The sequence below is a fragment of the Dryobates pubescens genome, chromosome 32, assembly GCF_014839835.1.
Source record: "Dryobates pubescens isolate bDryPub1 chromosome 32, bDryPub1.pri, whole genome shotgun sequence".
In the NCBI taxonomy this organism is placed as follows: Eukaryota; Metazoa; Chordata; class Aves; order Piciformes; family Picidae; genus Dryobates; species Dryobates pubescens.
In genome coordinates, this window is record NC_071643.1 from 8,058,068 (window position 1) to 8,077,640 (window position 19,573).

The 19,573-nt window shown below is 43.3% G+C and overlaps 1 protein-coding gene across 1 annotated transcript; it reads right to left on the bottom strand.

Annotated features, from left to right (window-relative positions):
- Positions 1-1,118: 1,118 nt before the first annotated feature.
- RHBDD1 (rhomboid domain containing 1) lies at positions 1,119-13,635 on the bottom strand. The gene is made up of 6 exons (XM_009896316.2): positions 13,189-13,635; positions 10,833-10,965; positions 7,152-7,240; positions 6,776-6,829; positions 2,123-2,242; positions 1,119-1,376 (listed from the first exon to the last, which is right to left on the bottom strand). Exons 1-6 carry the CDS (start codon positions 13,619-13,621, stop codon positions 1,258-1,260), a joined length of 948 nt encoding a protein of 315 aa, XP_009894618.2. The 5' UTR covers positions 13,622-13,635; the 3' UTR covers positions 1,119-1,257.
- Between the last annotated feature and the right edge of the window lie 5,938 nt (positions 13,636-19,573).

Consider the following 19,573-nt stretch of genomic DNA (forward strand, 5'->3'; position numbering starts at 1 on the left):
TACAGCTTCTTAGTTACAGCAATGCAAAAAGAGCTCTACAGGTACAAAAATTTATTTCAGTTTTGTAGATACAAAAGTCCAAACAGTCACACAATTATTAGTACAATTCTGTTGTGAAGAATGACAAACATTTTTACCCTCCCTTTACAAACCCAAGTGTCTTTAAACTGTAACCAAGGGGGTGATATTTTTCAACTGGCTAATAGCTAATCCAGTGGTTTTATATAATTAAACTGAGTTACACTGAAAGTTGACCAGAGCACTGAATGATCAGTCTGAGGAGCCAGTGCTACTCTCTCCGTGTTTACACCTAGTTATTACCCACCGAGAGAAATGCACAACCTCTGTGCAGCTTTTTGACCCCTTTGAGTGAACACAGAAAGGTGAGCCCAGAGTATCTACTATTTAAGGAGAAACAAGTGAATTTCCAGAGCTGCATGAACAGCATGTTCAGGGTATAAATCCCAGGCCTTCTTTAAAGGGCAAGAGATGCTTTGGAAAAGCTTAAGGTATTAAACAAGTACATTACCTGTCTGGCATCTCCACCTCCCCTTCCACAAAGCTCAGAACTGATTATTTAAACTTTCAATAGAAGCATTGTATTTCAAACATAAATATTATGAAAGGCTTTAGGAAATAAGTAATTACAAACTATTTGATCATATACAAGCTTCCAGAAGGCTGCAGCACTGTGGGTGCATGAAATAACTCCTTGGGGAAAGGATAGCTGCCGTTTGTAAGGCTGCTAAAAGGCTCACATCTAGACTCCTAGGATCTAGTTGCTGTCATGAGATTGATCTTGTCAAGTGACCTTTCACATGCCAAGCCCCAAAGCAATTGGTCATCACAAATGACTGTAGTCAGAGACAAGTTTGTAAGGAAGAATTGCAGACATTTCCCATGGTGTAAACCCAGGAACGTTTCCATCTGTGATGAGAACACCGGCAGTCAAACAACTGTGGGCTTCCTGAAGCTAAGACAAGAACCTGAGAGATAAAGGCACTTTGATCAAACCAGTCTTCTTCCATAGTTAAGGTGCATCAATATGGAGGCTGCTGAAGATCACAGCTTAATTTGGATCTCACTGTCTATGGAAGTTCCAACTGTGAGCTCAAACTCAAAGTTTTCTGTGGTTTTGCCATCAGTAGTAAAAAACCTGGAAAACTATACAATAAATCTGCATATTACAAATATAAATCTACAAATATTTTGGTGACTCTGAAGAGCACTTTGCATTCCACATCAGCCTCTGCCATTTCAACATCTCTCAAACCTACGAAGCCTTTGCCTTCGGATCTCCTCCTCTGAATGCCGCTCAGGGGGGAACCAAAAGCCGTAGGGCCGCCGCTCGTTACGATGCGTTGCTCCAGCAGAACCTACAAGACAATGAAGAGCTCACATTTTGTTCTGCAATATAAGGAAAAGGAACAAATATTTTGTCATCCAAAGTGTCCTAGCACAAGGGAAATGTGGAGTGTTTCCAGCTCTGATGGCTTCAGGACAATCATGACTGCTCTTAAAGACACTGAAATTAAAAACAACCCCAGAATTACCCAGCTGACAGGAAACCAAACCAAACCAACCAGAACACCACCCAAGCATCTCAGCAGTACTAACCTGGCAGTTCACATTTTCTGTGATCCCCTGCTTTACACAGCTCACTCCAGACTGTTCAACTACTTAAATGCCCTCAGTACGTTTGAGTGCTGGCAAAATGAGCTTTCAGTTCCGCCTTTAGTGTCGCAGCCCCTCTGTGCTGATCCCCACAGACTCCTGACAGCTCCCACCCTTAGCTGGCAGCCATTTCAGACCTAAACTGCACATAGCAGCTCCACTAGAGACAACTGCACACAGAGTGAACTGCACCCAAATGAGCACTTTTTAGGGTACTGCAAGACTTTCCTGGTACTGCCGTTCTCCGTTACAGAAGCATTTCCTTCACTGTGGTACCTGCAAGTTAATCCAAGAGGCAGCAGTCATGAATAAATGCGGTTACACACGGAATGACACCACATCCTCATGCTGCACTCTGAAAACTCTACCATGAACCTTTCACCTGTTCCCAAAGATATGTCAAAATAGGGAAGCCATGAATCATCACACAATGCAGTGAAATCCCCACCTCTCTCACGGAGACTGTTCAGCACTGCCCTCTCGAGCTGCTCCTCTTCAGTGAGCCCCCCGGTGTAATCGTAATAGCTGCCCGGTGTTCCGTACTGGTAACCTCCATAGCCAGAGTACTCTGTGACAGGAACACAAAAGCAGGGAAACACACTGCTGCTGCTTAGGAGAGTGAGAGATCAGGTATTGTCTCCATGCTAGCCTTTCTGCTACAAATTACTCCCATTTGGGAAAGGAAAAAAGTTAACTAGGATTGCATTACTTACACAAACTAGGAATCCTTTTCTAAATCACAGCCAGACTGTGACACTCGGAGAGAAACCCAGAACAGATGGCTCCAACATCTCAGAGAGTTTTCATTGTTACAGGGAAGGGTCACAGAATAAGTTTCACAGAGAAATGGAAAGACCCTTTTCTTAATTGTAAATGCTTGGAGACCTTACTAATGTCACCAGCATGGCAACAAGCAAACAGGGAAGTCTGTCCCTTCCCCCAGTGCCCACAAACAATACATGCCAACGTCAGCATAAATTCAGATCATGTCTGGATCTGGAGAACACACAGAAGGATTCCTGCAGACTTCTGCACTGATGTGTAGAGCTTACATTGTGCTACTGCACACCTACAGCTGCCCTGGGAAACCCACCATACCTGCAATCTCAGCTCCTGTCACAACCCCTGGGTGCAGCCAGTGCAGCTGACAACCAAGGACTTCTGACCATTTGCAGTGCCTGTCAAAACCAAGTACAAACCATCCTCCACCCAAGCACAAGGGATTTAAAAGCAGGGGGGAAAGACTTGGCTAAAAAAAACTGAGATTCTTGTTTTTGACACAGTCTGATGTTGCCCGAACACAGAACATCTAAACTGAGGAAAAAAATAAGAAGAGAAGTGTTGTTTTTCTGTTCCATTTGTGCATCTGCAAAATACACAGCTCTGGGTGGTATTTTCATTTCCAGACAGCTGGACTAGAGATTTTGGAGGACCAAAGCACAGAAATGTTGCTGGTTTCTTGCAACTGGCAGAAAAATGTCCTGAAGCTTACCAAAATGAAATAATTGGAACTTTTCTTCTATGAAACTACAGCATGCTGTTTCCTTTTAGCTTCAGATTATCATCAGTGACAGTTGTGTTAGCTCAGTTACACAGACTCCACTTCTAACCTTCTTGGGGGGTTTCAGTGACCAGTTTTAAGGACACAGAAACAATGTCTTTTAAAAAATGTTTATGTTAAAAGAACAGCAATCCTAAGATCAGGAGCCTGATGACAAATAACAATAGTGATGCTGCATCTCAAGAGTTACACAGTAAAAACGGCAGTGTTCTGAACAGGAAGGAGCACATACTCCTCTGCATTACACAGACACCTGCATGTACTGTACACACCTCTGAGCACACAGGTGTATCCACACATACACAGAAGGAAAATGCAATTGTGTTCACCTGCAAATGTTTTGGGACACACAATGGCCACAGAGACAGTATTCACCCATCTGCACTAAACTCTCTGGATTCTCCTTCAGCAGGCTGAAATTCTGCTGTTCTCCAAACAATTGACAGCTCCTCTGACGAGAGAAGCTTATTTGGGGGTTTTAATCTGTATGAATTAGTCCTATTTCTACCAAACTTTAAAAGCCTTTAAGTCACACTGGCAGCATTCAAGAGACAACATTCCAGGGAAAAGGAAGCTAGCTGCAGGACATAATGTAGCTGTTACACAGACACACACTCCAGATGCAAGATTCCTGTATTCCTTCGTTCCTCTCCCCATCTAAGTGAACATTCCCTCAGTATCACACAGTATCACTAAGGTTGGAAGAGACCTCAAAGATCATCGATCTCAGCTACATGTTTGTTTGCTGGAGCCTGCCAAACTGCATGCATGAGGACTACAAAAAGTCTGGTACCAAGAGCATGGAATTATCTGATGAAAGACAAAGGCTGGTTTATTTTAATTGTGCTCTAGTACTATGACTTTTGGTATGTTTGATGTTTACCTTGACATCAAGTTGGGAGTGCTCAGGAAGCCCAGAAAAATGTTTTGTTTTAGGAGAAGCAGCTGGGTAACATCAACCTGTTCAAGGTGCTCAATTACAACAAATGTGTTAATGCTTTATTCATGAACTTCATTTAAAGAAATCCTAAGTCAAGTATTAAATACTAAATGTGTTAAAATTGCACTTAAAATCTGCTTTCCTTCTGAAGCCATTTCCTTTTACTGATTTATCAAATCTTTTCTGCTCATACTTTTCCACTGTTTTCCTGTTTAAATTGGTACTCAAAAGCAGACAGAGGGAGAAATTAATCAAGATCTGCATCATCAGTCTGTGACACTAGGGAGAAGCTTCTTAATTCATCCATGGCCAAAGTTATTCCATACATAACACCCCAAGCAAAAAGGCTAAATTTTCCACAGACTTCTGCAAATAGGATGAAAAACAAAGTATATACACAGAAATTAACATGGAGACATCTTTCACTGCAGGTGTCAGCCAGTTTAGAAAAAGTAATGTAGAAAAAGAAGTAGTGTCTTCTAAAGCCAAGCTTTTCAGACAGGGTAATACAGGTTACCCTTCTCCTCTATCTCCCTTTTGTGCAAAGCACCCAAAGCCCTTAATGTAGCAGCACAGCTATGTCAGGGACCACCCAACCATGCCACAAATCCCATAATTTCTCCTTGCTAACAGAGTTATGTACTACACAGTCCCCCATCAAGCTAGGTGCAGTATGTGAAATCTCCTCTTCCCTGCTTAAGAAGAGCTGGAAAATAAAGAGCTACTGAGAACCTGCTCCTCTTCCACAAGAGTGGTCTTCTATACCCAGGCAGGCTCCAAGGGCACTGGTGTTTGTGCTGTGGCTACAATAGATGAGGAAGTTGAAGCACTGAGTACAAATTCTTACCTTCATTGGCCATTGAGGCACTTTTCCCAACATAAATCCTGAGTCTCCACCTACCCCACTGAACGATGCAGTACCTAAGCACAGGACACAGCAATGCCAGCTGCACACCTGGGCCCTAGCTTTGGGTGAAGAGTTCCTGCTTAACTGGGTGAGTATCTTCAGCTGGGCTGAGGCTGCCAGTGATGCACAGATAGCTCTTACTCACTGCACTGTCTATGCTCACATCTTATTTCATTTCACAGTATTAATTGTATTTCTTTATTGGCCTATAGATCAAGTGACCTGAGAACTGAAACAATGGGAATCCTGGGTGAACACGCTTTTAAGTCACCGCAATCCTTGTGGCTGTTGGTAAGAAAAGAGCAAGTTAAGATCTTTTGGTTAGGCCTCAAAAATATTCAGTAATCTCACTTGTGGGAGTTATTGCAGGTAATCATAAAAGGGAAGGTAGGTCATGGAAGACAAAATCTGTCACTGAGGATAAAAGCAGCACAATTACTGGTTCACTGTGGCTCAGAGTGCCCACATCGCATTGATGGAGGACGAAACCAAGTAAAACTCTGCATGGCTAAACATCAGATAACAGCAAGAATGATAAAGTAGTTTTCATAGAAACAACTGTATAGGCTACAACTTCTCAACCAGAGGAAAAAAGATGACTCTGGTGAATAGAGGACTTAAAAACATGAAGAATAGGAAAACAGAATATGAAGATAAAGGCTTAAGTTACCCTTCTCAGAGAAGAATTCATATGCAAATGAAACTGGCAGCCATCAAGTTCCAAACAAACACAAATGACAGGTTCTACACCAGGAAGAAACTGTGAAATCCTCCTCCTGTGATGCTGTAGGTGTTAAAGAGTTCATGCCAAGTCAAAAAGCTTTTGAGAGCCATGGAAGAAGAATCTATCCCAGGATGTTAAAGACTGAACTCCTCCGTAACACTTCCTGCTGTAAACACCTTTAAGCCACAAGGCAATGTAGAGGAGCAAGTGTCTGAGGGAGTTATCACTATCTATTTATCCTGTTCTCAGAGCAGATGCTTGGGTAAGAGTATAAATCACCGCAGGAGGCAAGGCACCAGGCTATACATCCCTTAGCTTTGATCAATACACCATCATTCTCACCACTGCTTCTCTTCTGCCCCCCTAGAACAGGCCTCCACCTATTATTTCCTGTGTATCCACAACAGAACTGACTCCACATCTGCATGAAAAGTGAATCAACACGCCACGTTCAAGGTGTGCCAGTACTCCAGCTGTCCATCTACTGCCTGGGAAGACAGCCTACATGCCTTCTGCTAAGGAGTGGGCTTTCTGTGTGGGAATTACTTGAGGTACAAAAGGTGTTCAAAGGAAGAGGAGGCAAAAACCCCCCATGCCAGAACTCAACAGGTGGCTTTGCCACATAAGAGCACATTTACCCAGGTTCAAAGGGCTGCTTTCAGGTGACAATATCTTCCAGCTACACCTCCTGCAAAAGGGATGACATCTCCCCAGGGCAGCATTTTATGAAGTCATGACCTTAATTGGAGGTTTAAAGCCTCTTGTACAAAATACATCCACATTGTGCCCTAAAAAAGGATTGAACAGCCAGAGAACTAATGAATGTAGGAAGCACACATGTGCAGAGCATATTAGAATAGAATTATATATGCTACCACTGAACTAGCTCCTCTGTAAGCTTTCCACCATTAGCAAAAAGGATTTTAAAAGCTGGAACATGTTTTCAAGTAAGTGGATGAGGAAACTTACCTGAGTAATAGTAGTCCCTAGGCCTGGCTGGGTCAGTAAATGAAGGAAAACCACCTAAAAGTAAAGCATGTACTCTTTGAGTAAAATAATCAGTGTCTGTCTTTATAAAATACAACACTACTCTTCCTTCCTGAGTGTTTCATAAAATACAAATAGAATCCCAGAATAGGTCTGTGTGGAAGGGTGCTCTGAAGGTCCCTAGCCCAGCTTCACTAAGAGCATGGCTAGGAGGTCAGACCGGCTCACCGAGAGCTTTATCTCATCTTGTCTTGAAAACATCCAAAAATGGAGACTGCTGAGCCTGCCTAAAAACTTGCTGAAATGGCCTAAATCCCAAGTGTCTCTTAGGCAGACTATCAATGGAGCAGTTACACACCTGCACAGGCTTTCATGACCTTTCTCAGAGGTCCCATAGTGTACATCAGTCCAACAAGAATCCCCGCCAGATGCCCAGCAAAAGAAGTCCTACAAAAAAGGGAATCTTGTCAGTGATGAAAGGAAAATGTTTGTTCTGAGGATCCCCAGGGGTGAGGGTAGAATTTGTTGCAACCAAGAAAGTCCTAAATAAGACCAAGCACAGGGAATTGACCCGCTTGCAAGGACAGTGCCAAGGTTTCCTTCTTCACAATGACCTGAAAACTGGGAGGTATATACAGTTATTGAAAGTACTCCACCTGCATCCTGAAGAAGCTGGAAACGACTTGGAGAGATCATTTTAATTGCTTACTTGAGGACTTAATGACATTAGCTTAAATGCAGTTAAAGACCTACTGAGGAAGGGAACTAGTTTTAAACTATAAAGAAGTAAATCCATGGAACTGCACAGAAATGTCTAGGTAGCATCTACAGAACCATTCACAGTTGCAAGTGAAGGTTTTAACAGTTGCTGACATACACCAAATCACAAATAACTCTGGATTTATACTGCTTGTCCAAAGACTGAGCTTTTTTACCTTTATAAAGCAGAGATGAAACCTTTGTTTCATGTACAAATAGATTTAAGCATCACGTTTTTTACATTCTCTTCAGAAATGCAGAGTCAGACAGATGACAGCATGTGCACTCACGACATCGCAAGTGCTCGGCATCGCTGGTGAAAGCACTCAGGGCAACGCGGCTGTCACTAGAGGGAGATAAAGATCAAATCTCAAGCGACTTTTTCCCACCTACTTAACCAGAAACTTCCGCACTGTAGAGCTGGAGCTCTCTCCCGTACGAAATCAGTAAGTCTTTTAAGAGTAACAGAGAAACCCTGATGTGAAAATTCAGAGGGTAAGAGATGGCTACCAAAATCAAGTATCTCTAAGGAACTCGTTTTCCAAACAGATTTTTCTGGGTCAGTTTTTTTTCCAAATCAGTAAAACAACATCTGACCTGGAAAAAGCCTGTACACAGCAAGCACTGAACACTTCAAGGTGATGTGCTCCAGCAATCCACTTGAGACCGGGTCCCCTCTATTCCTGGCAGTGTTTTAAACAAAAGTTATGCTCATCTTAGGTTACCAAGCACAACACTGTTCCACAAATCCCCCAATCAAAGTATTTGCCTGTAGTACAGTGAAGCTGTATGAATATTAGTGACACTATGAATAACCAAAACCTTCTAACTTTAAAGCCTTTAAGGGGATTTTCTACTTTATGTCTGTTGCACAGTGTGCCAGATGCCTAAACTCTATTGACTGATTGATTTTAAGTTCTAAACAAGGAGCTGCAACTTCTGATCAAAATCTTTAAACAGGGTTTTTAAAATTAATTGGCTCTACTGTCTCACACATATACTGTCACTGCCAAGCAGACAATGAGCACAACTGATAAATCACATCAGATTTCCACCATATGCTGTCAGAAAATTGAGCACGGCCAACAATGGCATCCTGCTGCCCATACTAAGGAATGGATACAATCCCTGTATTTCCCATCCACAGAATAAGGAATAATGGAGATAAGCCACAGCAAGAGAAGTCAAATCATTCAGGTGGCAGAACAGACTGCCTGGAGAACCTGCAGGGTCTCTACCAGATGAACAAGACACGCCCCCACCCCACATCTTGCTGGATTCAGAGCCCTTCTCCTCCCACGTCTGTCTCTGCTTTGCCAGAGAAACGAGAGGCTGCTGGAGGCCTCCAAAGGGCAATCAGAGTTTATAGTAAACATCAGTGATCTGTAGAAGTGCCTTAGCCTCTATCATGGCAAGTATAACTACATATGCATGTTTATACACAAGCACATTTGTTTTTCTGATGTTACCACTCAGATGTTACATGTCAATTGTTTTTCTATACACATACCTTAGTCCAAAGTGGATACTCCTGTTTCCAGCTTAAATACATGCTCACAACTAATCCTGAATAACAACTCAGTGTCACTCTTCTTGAGGTTCCATGTATTTCACAGCTGATGTTCATTTGCAGTAATTGCCTTTTGAAAAATATGTGGAATGGATTTCTTGCCTATGAGGCTGGCTGAGCTTTATTTGCAGATACTAGAGTCAGTAGCAAAACTACAATTGCTTTCACAAGGCAGAATTACATACACAATTTAGAACCAGATGCTACAAATTTGGGCTGGAAAGTTAAACAGTTTACAAAGAGCACAAAAGTGGTGTGAGAAAGCCTTGTCCGAGCACACTCTACCAAGGCTCCTGTCACTGCATTATGAATTCCACTCTTGTCTAAGTCAGGAACCTGAGGTCACTCCTATTGTCTTCTTTTTATACACAGGAAATAATCCCGGATAGAATCAAAAATTTTTATACTGTCAGTGATAATGCAACCTGCATTCCCAAGTGAATCTAAAAAGCAGCTTTTTACACTGCAAGAACAGCAATGCCTTCGCTGGAATGAGTATTTTTCTGGGCAAAACCTCTCCTTTTTTCAGTTAGGCTGTTACACCTCACTGCCTGAAAAAGCAGTTTGGAAAAAACATGTGATATCCAGCTTCCAACCCCAAAGTGCTGTCTTTCTCCACCTGATACATACTTAAGTCAGTTTGAAAATGACTCAAATATAGGATTTTCCTTTAGTAGTGAATAGAGCTGAAGCAGTTCCATGAAAAGGAACAGGTGACTCAACGTACCACAGAGAGGAAGAAGCACAGAGATTAAGCACACAGTAACTTCTGACGTGCTGCTTCTTCCAAAGAAACCATCCCAAGAAGTGCCACACAGAGCCTTCATCTCAATATCCTCACTCTAGAGAAGGCAAGGTTAGAAAGATACTGTGTCTTTTACATTTGCCCCATACCAAAAGCATTCATTTGAAAGAAAAGAACAGCTGCCAGTAAAGCTGTAAACCCTCTCTTCACACACAAGTCAAGGTTTTTGATAGCCTCATTATTTTGAATCCCTTTCTGGTTACAGATTCTTAGGTGATTCTGACACATCATTCCACTAAGGTGGGTCCAAGTTCATTGCATGTCTTCCTGACTGGATCAAATTTTGCCTCAATTACTGACTTCTTAACTTGCTCAAACCCCAGTTATGCAACTCAGTCTACAAAGGGTCACCATTTAATCACACTTCAATTATTTTAACAAGCCCTGAGCAGGCAGAGGAAGACGCAGGAGCAGTGCTCCGAGAGCTAGAACAGTTACAGTTCATTTTAAGGCAGTTGGCAGTTACTAATTAAACACATTGTGTTCAGGGACATGAATTTCTGGAGATTACTGCTTGTTTTGTACAGTCCCCATTGCAATTATGTGCCACAAAACTGTCTTGACTATGAAAGTCACAATACAGAGGTTCTTTAAAACAGGCAGCAATCTAAGCTTCTAGAATATCATGAAAAGGTTTTTGACATTTCTGGACCTCCTTTAAGCTTTCTACCCCAAAGACAGTTCTGTGGTAATGTAATTGAAAAGCAACAGCAGGCAAGCACTACACTCATGTTTTAACTCTACCTGATGCAGGAGGCTTACCACAGACTATAGACTCGGCATTTAATTGTAGCCCCAGTGCTCCAGATACCAGCTAGCACTACACTTGCTTCATAACACATCTCAAACTACTTCAGATAAGGCCAGATGTCTTCTCTTAACTTTAAGATATTAAATGCACTTACCCTGGGGAGATCAAATGAATAGCCACCAGCTCCACCCAACAAGCATATTTACTAGGTATCCGGAACCCAAGAACACTGCTGACTCTTCCTGGGTTGTAGTAATTGTTGAGGACTTTCAAAGCAAACAAGACTCCTGCAAACAAGAAGAAATCAGGCAAAGAGGGAAGCACTTGTGCCAAAATAACGAACTGCAAACAACTTTACTGAGATTGAAGTACAGAGCAGTTTCACAGCGCCTCTTACATGTCAGAACAGTCTAAGCAGTTTCCTTGGTGATACTTGTGTGACAGCCAAGTCTAAGTTGTTTTTAATATTCCTCCTCACTGTAGCTATTCAGGTGTTTGAAACAATACAGATGTAATTTTTACATGGAGGCTCTAGATGACAAAATGATTAAAGTCACAAGCAGTTCCAGGAGCTGGGAAAAGCCATTACTGAAAACAAGGCAAACAGATACATATGAAGCTCAACTGAAGCCCCAACATTTCTGAATTAACAGCAAATCATCTCACATGTACCTCCAGAATCACTTGTTGCTGAAAAATGCAGAGGCAACACCTTCAGATTCAATTCAAAACATAATTTATAAGTGACTGCAAGTGTTTTGCCATGCAAGCAACAGCAGATATGGAAAAATGAATTCACATATTTATTGCTTTCAGTAAGTTTTTGACAAAGCTCCTCTCAAAAGCAAGTTCAGAGGTAACTGGGAAAAAAACCCCAATAAACTCTGAAAAATCTAGAAGTGTAAGATCTCACACAGAAGAAACAGCAAAGTTGGACATCAATGAAGAACTACTAAATAAAAACATTAAAAAGGTTCTCCTCCCCTTGTAAACCACAGCAAACCAGAGACAGCTAAATTCCTGTATGTATATAGTGTGACTGTAGAACCAAATATACACAGGAATGTGTGTGCATGCACACACTCATGCTATTTGCTGCTGCTAAAACAACTTGTTCAGAAACTATACATTTACCAACAGTCACTACCAGCAGTGCAATTCAGGAGGCATCTCCATCCAAACCACCCCTAGCTCACCACAACCCCATCTGCATAGCTTCAGGGGGTTTTCAGTAATTTTTTTGGGTCAAGGTTCAAGTGTCTGCTGGAACTGCCTGACTGGTGTGTTGTCAAGTTCCATCTACAGGAACAAAGGACAATTAAGAAAAAATAAAAATAAATAAAATCCAGGCATCCTAAAACTCTTAAAACCTGTTCAAGTGAGTGGGGCACAATGACATATTGGACCTTACACAAAGCTATCAGGAAAATGCTCGTATTCTCTTCAGCTCTTCCACATACCTGCCACTTGCTCCAGCAGATGAGAAACAGCCTCCACTGACAGCTATGTGGAGAATGTTGAAGGTTTAGAAAGATCAACTGCAGACACTAACTCTGACAGAGCTACTTAAACTTGCTGCCCAAATACTGCTCAGGTGCACACAGGCTGCAGTTCCACACTTCTAAGCTCTGAGTACTCAAGAGATGCTGCAGAAGTGGCATGAGAGTAAGTTGCAATACTCGATGGCAGAGGGGAAATCTGTACCTTACAGACCATGTAAAATGCAAATCCAGTCAGGTGATCCCTACATGGGCAAGAAGCTCAACTTTCCCTCCTCTTTGCAAATGGCTGAGTAGATTACAGGCTTAGTCCCACTCTTTTGCTCTCTGCTCCAGCCAATACTGCAGTAGGGCTGCCATGAGTCTCCTCATGGAAGGAGGGAACCCCATCACCGGCATCACTGCTCAGCAGCTTGGTGCCTGCTGCTGCAAAGCATGGGAAAGCATAAACCTGCTTCTCCTGGAGAATTACATCACTAAACTCGCCTTCTCTTCTGTTGACCTGAAGCAAGGGACATGGTAAATCGCTGGCTGGTTAGTAACAAGCTGGAGAGAGAAAAATGATCTGGGAAAAAACAACAAACCACCTCCCAGTCAACCTCCACACTACCCAGTTATATGGTAGGATCATATTCCCAGAGAAAAAGAATTTTCATCCTCCATTCTTGAAATAGTCACTGTACTTCTCTCATTCCCAGTGAGAACAGAATCAGTACTAAGCTTTATTAAGTCATGGACTGCTTGGAACATACAGGAAAACATCATTCTGCTGGGATGACCACATTTTGTCTCAGGTAAAGACAGCTGGGTCACAAACCCATAAGCCAAACTACATGATGCCTGTACCCTGAGTGTATGCTTTAAATTAGGAATAGGGTATCTTCAATGACCTAACAGCCACATACATGGAGATGGATGCACACCTATGCATTTTCAGCATTCAAATCTTGTTACATAGCACCTATAAATACTTGTTTTACCTATGTAAACCAGACCAAATGTGTGCATTACCTGAAAATCCTACGGCACAACTGAATTCGTACGAAGGATCATCCATGATCTTCACAAGCATGAACTCCAGCACCATATACACAACTCCAACCAGCACTGAAAATACCACAATTATGTAGGCAAACCATGTGCTCCCAAGCTTTCTTTCCAGCATGATCCCCTTCCACAGCATGGAAACCATGTTATAATATAAGTGCCAGTCATCTGCATGGTGAATAGGAGAAAGCAACAAGCGCTGCCAGTCCCGTCTGTGGAAGCCTTCATTTACACTGATGCAGACCTCAGAGAGCGGCTTCAGAGGGTTCAGGAAGAGGAAAACGTTCAGTATGAGCACCCCAAGGGTAACAGAAGGAATGTTCTGGAGTCCAATTTGAGAAATTTGATAAAGCAGCAAGAGCAGCCCAGCGTTAACTCTTCCCTGTCTCCGCTGCATTGCTGCTTCTTATCCGAAGATCCTGATTTCTAGCCTCTGTTCGCATTCAAAATCACACACCTTCGGAAGTTCTGAAAGAAAAGAGATAACTGCATTACTGTACACCTCCTGGGGTGGTTTGGGGCTCATCCACTGCATTTTTCTCTTTAAACAAAGTCTTACAGCTAGGCAGCCAACATCTTTTATTTTTAAAATCAGAACTGAAATTCGGCTGGGAAGGCAGGGGGATAAAATCATCACCATTTCTAACCTGGTGTAAGACACAAATAGAAGGCATTTACACAGACAATCCAGACAAGTGTTTTGATAAAAAGGAGTCTCATCTCCCTGGATAGGCTTGACTTCATCTGTAAGATTCCTGGGGTGTCTCAGACATTTTTCGTTAATATCCTGAGATCCACTCAGAATTACTAAAATTTCAGGAAGGAACCCACTTAAAAGCCCTTCTCTGGAGTCTTGGCTTTCAGGCTTTGTATCTGTGCTACAATTTCTTTGTCCCCCAAATTTTACACACATTCAAGATGAGAAAGAATATTAAAAGCTACCATTTTGAGACTCAGCTAAGTGCCCCCTAGTGTAAGCCTGAAAATTATTGTTTCCCTCTTAATGAGTAGAATTTGAAGATGAGTTTAAAAACATTCAATGACACAAAAAAACCAAACCCAAAAACCCCAAACAAAACCAACAAACCAAACCAAACAAAACCAACAAACCCCACCACCAAAATTAAAACAGACTGTTGGAAGTCATCCATGAACAGAACAGAAAATTTCCAGACAGTTCTAACAAAATGTTCTCTGCCCTACTCATGCCAGATAAAATGGAGGGTTAAAAAGGACTATAGAAGTTCCAAATCCAGGTAGTAACAGGGTCTCTATGACAAAGAAAGGGCATCAAGTTGACCTGTGCCAGCATGTAAAGAGAGGAGGAAGGATGCAGTGTTGAGGAACTAAGCACAGCATGAATGATTTCCTCATTTATCACATCAAATGCTTCTTCTAGAAACATTTTTATTACACAAGCAACAATCTGATTCTTCGGGAGGACAGCAGAAGGAATGACACTTTAAGGGGAAAAGGACAGCAGCTCAAGATGGGAATTTCAACATTGCATGTCATCTCTATCAGGTTTTACCGAATTCCACATTTCACAGAACACTGGCACAGCTGCAAGCACTTCACTAAACACTCCTCTTCAGGTATTCAGAGCACCATTAATAAGTTGATTGGGGTGCATCGCACACAGTAAGTGAACACATGGAGAAGATGGAAATCCCCTCCAAGTGATATTAGCCACTAACTACAAAGCAAGCATGAAACCTGCACAATGCAGATCATGCAGGGTTCAGCCCATCTCCTCTGCTCAGATGTGAGAGAAGCATGTACTTCCACGCCAGTTCACATGTATCATCAATTAATGCCACTTCCTGGACCTAAGTTATTCCAGTCTCCAAATTTGTTTAAACTGCCTTTGTGCTTTTCACAGCACTTTAGGAGAAGGCAAATAGTCCTGGTAGCTTTCTCAAAACAACTATAGTAGAACAGAACACAAGTAAGCTCATTTGCTACATGAAATTATTTGTATTCTTCCCCATGGTCTAATCTCAGAGGTGCTACGCAACATTCAAGTCTTGCCCCAGACTGAGTGGAAACAGCAGAAGCAGGCTTTGAATGCAGAATTAACCACAGTGGTGCCTCTACAAACCAGTTCCTAACACTCACAATTGAACTATCCAGAACACAGCTGTAGTCACTACACAGAGCAAATGAACAGAGGCATTTTGAAATGTAAATTAATGGTTGCAGGTGATAATTACCATTGTCAGCCTCTGACCTTAAGGGCAACCTTACAAAAAATAATTAATAAAACCAGTACTCAGACAATCCAAAGTTTATCACTGTCATTCTTCCTTCACTCTGCATGCTCTGACTCCAGGTAGTGCAATATTCTCACATTGTTCTAGGATGCATCTGCCCCAACCTCTGGCTTTTCTCATACCACAGCCATGGGTTTTCCACCACAAAACCATTGAAAAAAAACACAAGTTAAAATTTCCAAGTCAACATCATTTAAATGCAATCTATGTGGAAACCCTAAAACCTTGCCATACCACATTGTTCAGATTGCCAAATACCAGCTCTGCTTCTGAAAGTTTCCACTCTCCTACTGATACTCTCCATTTGCCATTTTAAATACTTTTAGCATGCACACAACCAAGAAAAGAAACCCTCACAAAGCACAGGTCTGTACCACAGTCAAGTAATGCACCTGGGAACAGTTCACACCATAGTTACAGTAGTACCGTGTATTATAAATCAATCCCATTATTGAGAACAACCAAAAACATCAGCCAAGACACTCTGGGCATTTGATGATAAAGGAAAACGACACAAGAAAGAAAGCAGCAGTTATTTCAGAGCCTTTTGGAAGGCCTCTCACTCAACATACAGAGCTTTCAACTGTTGAAGCATTCTTCCTCAGCCTCCACTCTGTTCACAAGCCTAAGGAGGCTTGAGACAAGGAAGCACTTATTCCTTTTGCTTTTTTGAACACATGCCACCCACTTCAAGATGGACAAATTTCCAGAGCAGGCTCAAAACAGACATTTGCCCTGCTTCTCAGCTGCCACGTGTCCACATTTTTGTCACCTACTCAAGATAAATGTATGAACCACACGTTTGTACTGACCAAGCGCAGCGCATTTCAACTGATTTCGGCCGTGCCAACCCCACCCCGCTCACTTGGCAACCATCAAATATTATGACTTCATGTTACTGAAAAATCATGTCATTAAGTAAATATTTTAGTACATGCCAGCTAACACGAAATGCTGTACTGCCCTTTCTTATAGCTGCAATAAGGAGTTGAAGAACCTCCCTGCACTCTTGCTCCCCCCAAAATGGACAGAGCTACTGTTTTCAGGGAAAAATAAGGGCCCCACAAAGGAAGCAAAAGCAAACTGTAAACCCTGTCACTGCTGCCCCCAAAATTTGGAAGGAGGCAAAAGGAAGGTATAACAGGAAAAAAAAGACAAAAACAACAGAAGAAACTCAAAGATCTGAAACTTAATGAATCCCTTTGTTTTGTAGGTCTGCAAGTAAGAGCTCGAGCTGTCAGTTACAAGCTCTGCAAAGTATACTTCATTAGGCAGTTCATAACAAAAAGCAAGGCTCTGACAGAGTTACAGAATTACTGTATAAAGAATGACTTCTGGACTAATCAGAGGTGCCTTTAATGGGCATAACGTGCTTTCAGTCACACAGGAATACTGAACTTTACACTGGACACCAGAAACATTGTAGAATTTGGCAAGAGAAGTCCTACATTTGTAATACAAATGCTTTGCAGCTATTTCAGTCAGTAACTACCTTGCTGAAAGTAATCAAAACAAAGCTAAATATCAACAGCAAATTACTCCATGAAAGGCTACATCACAAAACCTTTCCTTTTTTTTAGTATGCCACATTCTATTTTAAATGGCCTTTGAAGTTTTCTGTGAGAGTAAGGAAATTCCTCTACCTTTTCAGCATGAAAACTGAAAACATGTTACAGCTCTTTAACCTTGAGTGCTACTGAAGAAAACCCTTAAGTTTTGAAGCTAACAACTTCAACTTAATACTGAACATGGTGCTCTGAAAAGGGTGACCACTGAGCCTCATCATAAAATATACACAATTAAACAATACATCTTCAGGCTGTATTTGGACATATCACACCAAAAATAAATGAGACAGCTTTTGGAAAAGAGAGTGCAAGAGACCAGACCAAACCTCATACCTGGCTTCACATCTTACGTATGAACATATGAGCATGTGAGTAGTTAAATTGCCTTGTTAGGTTGGCTAGAGCTTTGAAGCATCACCTCTTGCTGACCCTCTGTGGTTAATTAATTAATTATAACATTCTGAGAGAAGATAAAGGCCATTCCAGTTCTGTGGAACAAAGGGACACAGAAAGGTTTGGTAAACCTTACTATCCCCATCCCGTAACAGTAATTAGTAACTGCCCCTCAAAACGCAAGGATGCGCCTACATGAAACTCAGAAAAGTAAAGTAACCCTTAATACAGTTTTATCACAGGGGGTGTCACAGTTAAAAAAAATTACAACAGAACAACCCTGAGCTTCATTCAGATTAGGCCTCATTTTAACTAGTTATGGTCAAAGGTCGGGGTTGGGTTTGGTTTTTCATTTGATTGCAATATTTACACTTGTACAATCCTAAAACTGGGTAATGACATCAGAAGGGTTTCCTCCTTTAGCTCAAGAACCTGGCATGCAGCTGCAGGAATTGCCTCTCAGGAAATTAAACCAACTCACATACCCTTACTTTACAAACACTTTTAACTACTTACATGAAGTTGGTATTCAGACAAACACAGTAAGGTTTACCACAGTTGAGATACTTGTCACTGTTTCTCCCTTGATACACGCGCGCAAGGATGTTTGGCATAGGGTATTTTTAACAAGGAAAGGTAGCGATACGGCCTGGTCTCAACTGCGACTTCTTTTTTGTTTTGAATCAGCAGATAAGTTACATTGAAAAAATACTGCCGCAAGGAAATGGGAGTAAATGCCAAAGCACGCTAAAGCCACTCGACTGTAAAGACGGAGGGGTCGCTGCACAAAACTTTACTGCCGTTTACCAGTAAAATGGGAGGTCCGGGGGCGTCCCGGGAGCCCCAGCCCCGCCGTCCTCACTCTCTCAGGCACCGCTTCTTTCCACCGCGCCAACAGCGCTGGCAAGAGCGAAGCGCGACTGACGCGCAGGGAAGCAGAGGGCTCCCCAGGTGAGCGGTACCCAGGGCCTCTGCCATTCCTGAAACTCGCTCCGTTCCCACACACTCCGCTCCCAGCGGCGGAGACAAGCCTGGCAGAGCACAACACACAAGCACCTAACCCTGCAGCGCCCACAGCTCTGAGAGCGGCCTTCCACAGACCAGCGACCCCCATGGCCCGTCCTCCGGTGTACCGGGCCGCCTTCGCCACACGGCCCGCTCCCACGGCATCAACCCCCCCTCCACCCCCACTGGCGCCACTCTCCTCCTGCCCGTAGCAGGCAGCACAACCCCTCGGACCAAACCCCAAGCCCACCCCGGCGGAAGAGCGCAAAACGCGGTGGAGAGCGGGACCAGGGCCACGCCCGGCAGGCGGAGCCTTCCTCCTCCTCCCGCCTGGCCGCTCGCTCGCCGCCCCGTGCCCCACCACCCCCCCCTCCCGCCGCCCTACCAGCGGCAGCGCGCGCGCCCCCTCCCCGCCGCAGCACTCACCCCCGGCGCAACACCGCGTGACCCAGCCGTCACTCAGCGGGCTCAGACCCACCCCCCCGGCACGCGGCGGTCGCGCATGCGCGGGCAAGCGGCCAGCGCGTGGTGCCTGGTGGCGGAAAGGCGGGACGGTGCGCGGAGGATAGCGCTATCCCCGGATCCCCTGATGGCGTTACAACTGGGGCGGAGTGGCCGGCTCCAGGAAGCAGTGTGGCCCTGGAGCGGTAGTTGGCCGGCACGGGGACACTCGTTACTCGTGCTCTTTTCGGCCCCGATGGGTTCCGCCCCGGCGTTGAGGCAGTGGCTTGGGAGAAGGCGAGTGCCCCTCGTCAGCGTTATCTGTGCGGCAGGCGGGCCTGGCAGTGCGTGTGGGGGTGTGCTGAGGTAAACACGAATTAGCGAAGATAAGGGTGTGTTAGAACAGGAGAAAGGCACAGTAACTTCCAAGGAAGCCCCTTCGCGAGTTAGTTCTGGTGAAATACGGCTGCAGGTGATAAAGGGTGCCCAGCTTCTCATTTGGGAGGCTTTGAACTGTGCTGCTTCTAATAATGTCTGTGAAAGGATGGGTTACTGGCGCTACTTACCTTTAAAATGCAAAATTGGGCTCTCTTTGAAAATAACCTCGTTGCACATGCAAAAGAGTAACAAGTTCTGTAAGCTTAATAGTTCAACCACTTCAATTTTTTT

What these genes read in the sequence shown, in the direction of transcription:
- RHBDD1 (XM_009896316.2), bottom strand. Translation starts at nt 13,621, where the DNA reads ATGCAGCGGAGACAGGGAAGAGTTAACGCTGGGCTGCTCTTGCTGCTT. An exon ending in TTGTGCCGTAGGATTTTCAG is followed by an intron (nt 10,966 to 13,188) that starts GTAATGCACACA and finishes TCTTGTTTGCAG; the next exon opens with GAGTCTTGTTTGCTTTGAAA. An exon ending in GGTCATGAAAGCCTGTGCAG is followed by an intron (nt 6,830 to 7,151) that starts GTGTGTAACTGC and finishes CTTTACTTTTAG; the next exon opens with GTGGTTTTCCTTCATTTACT.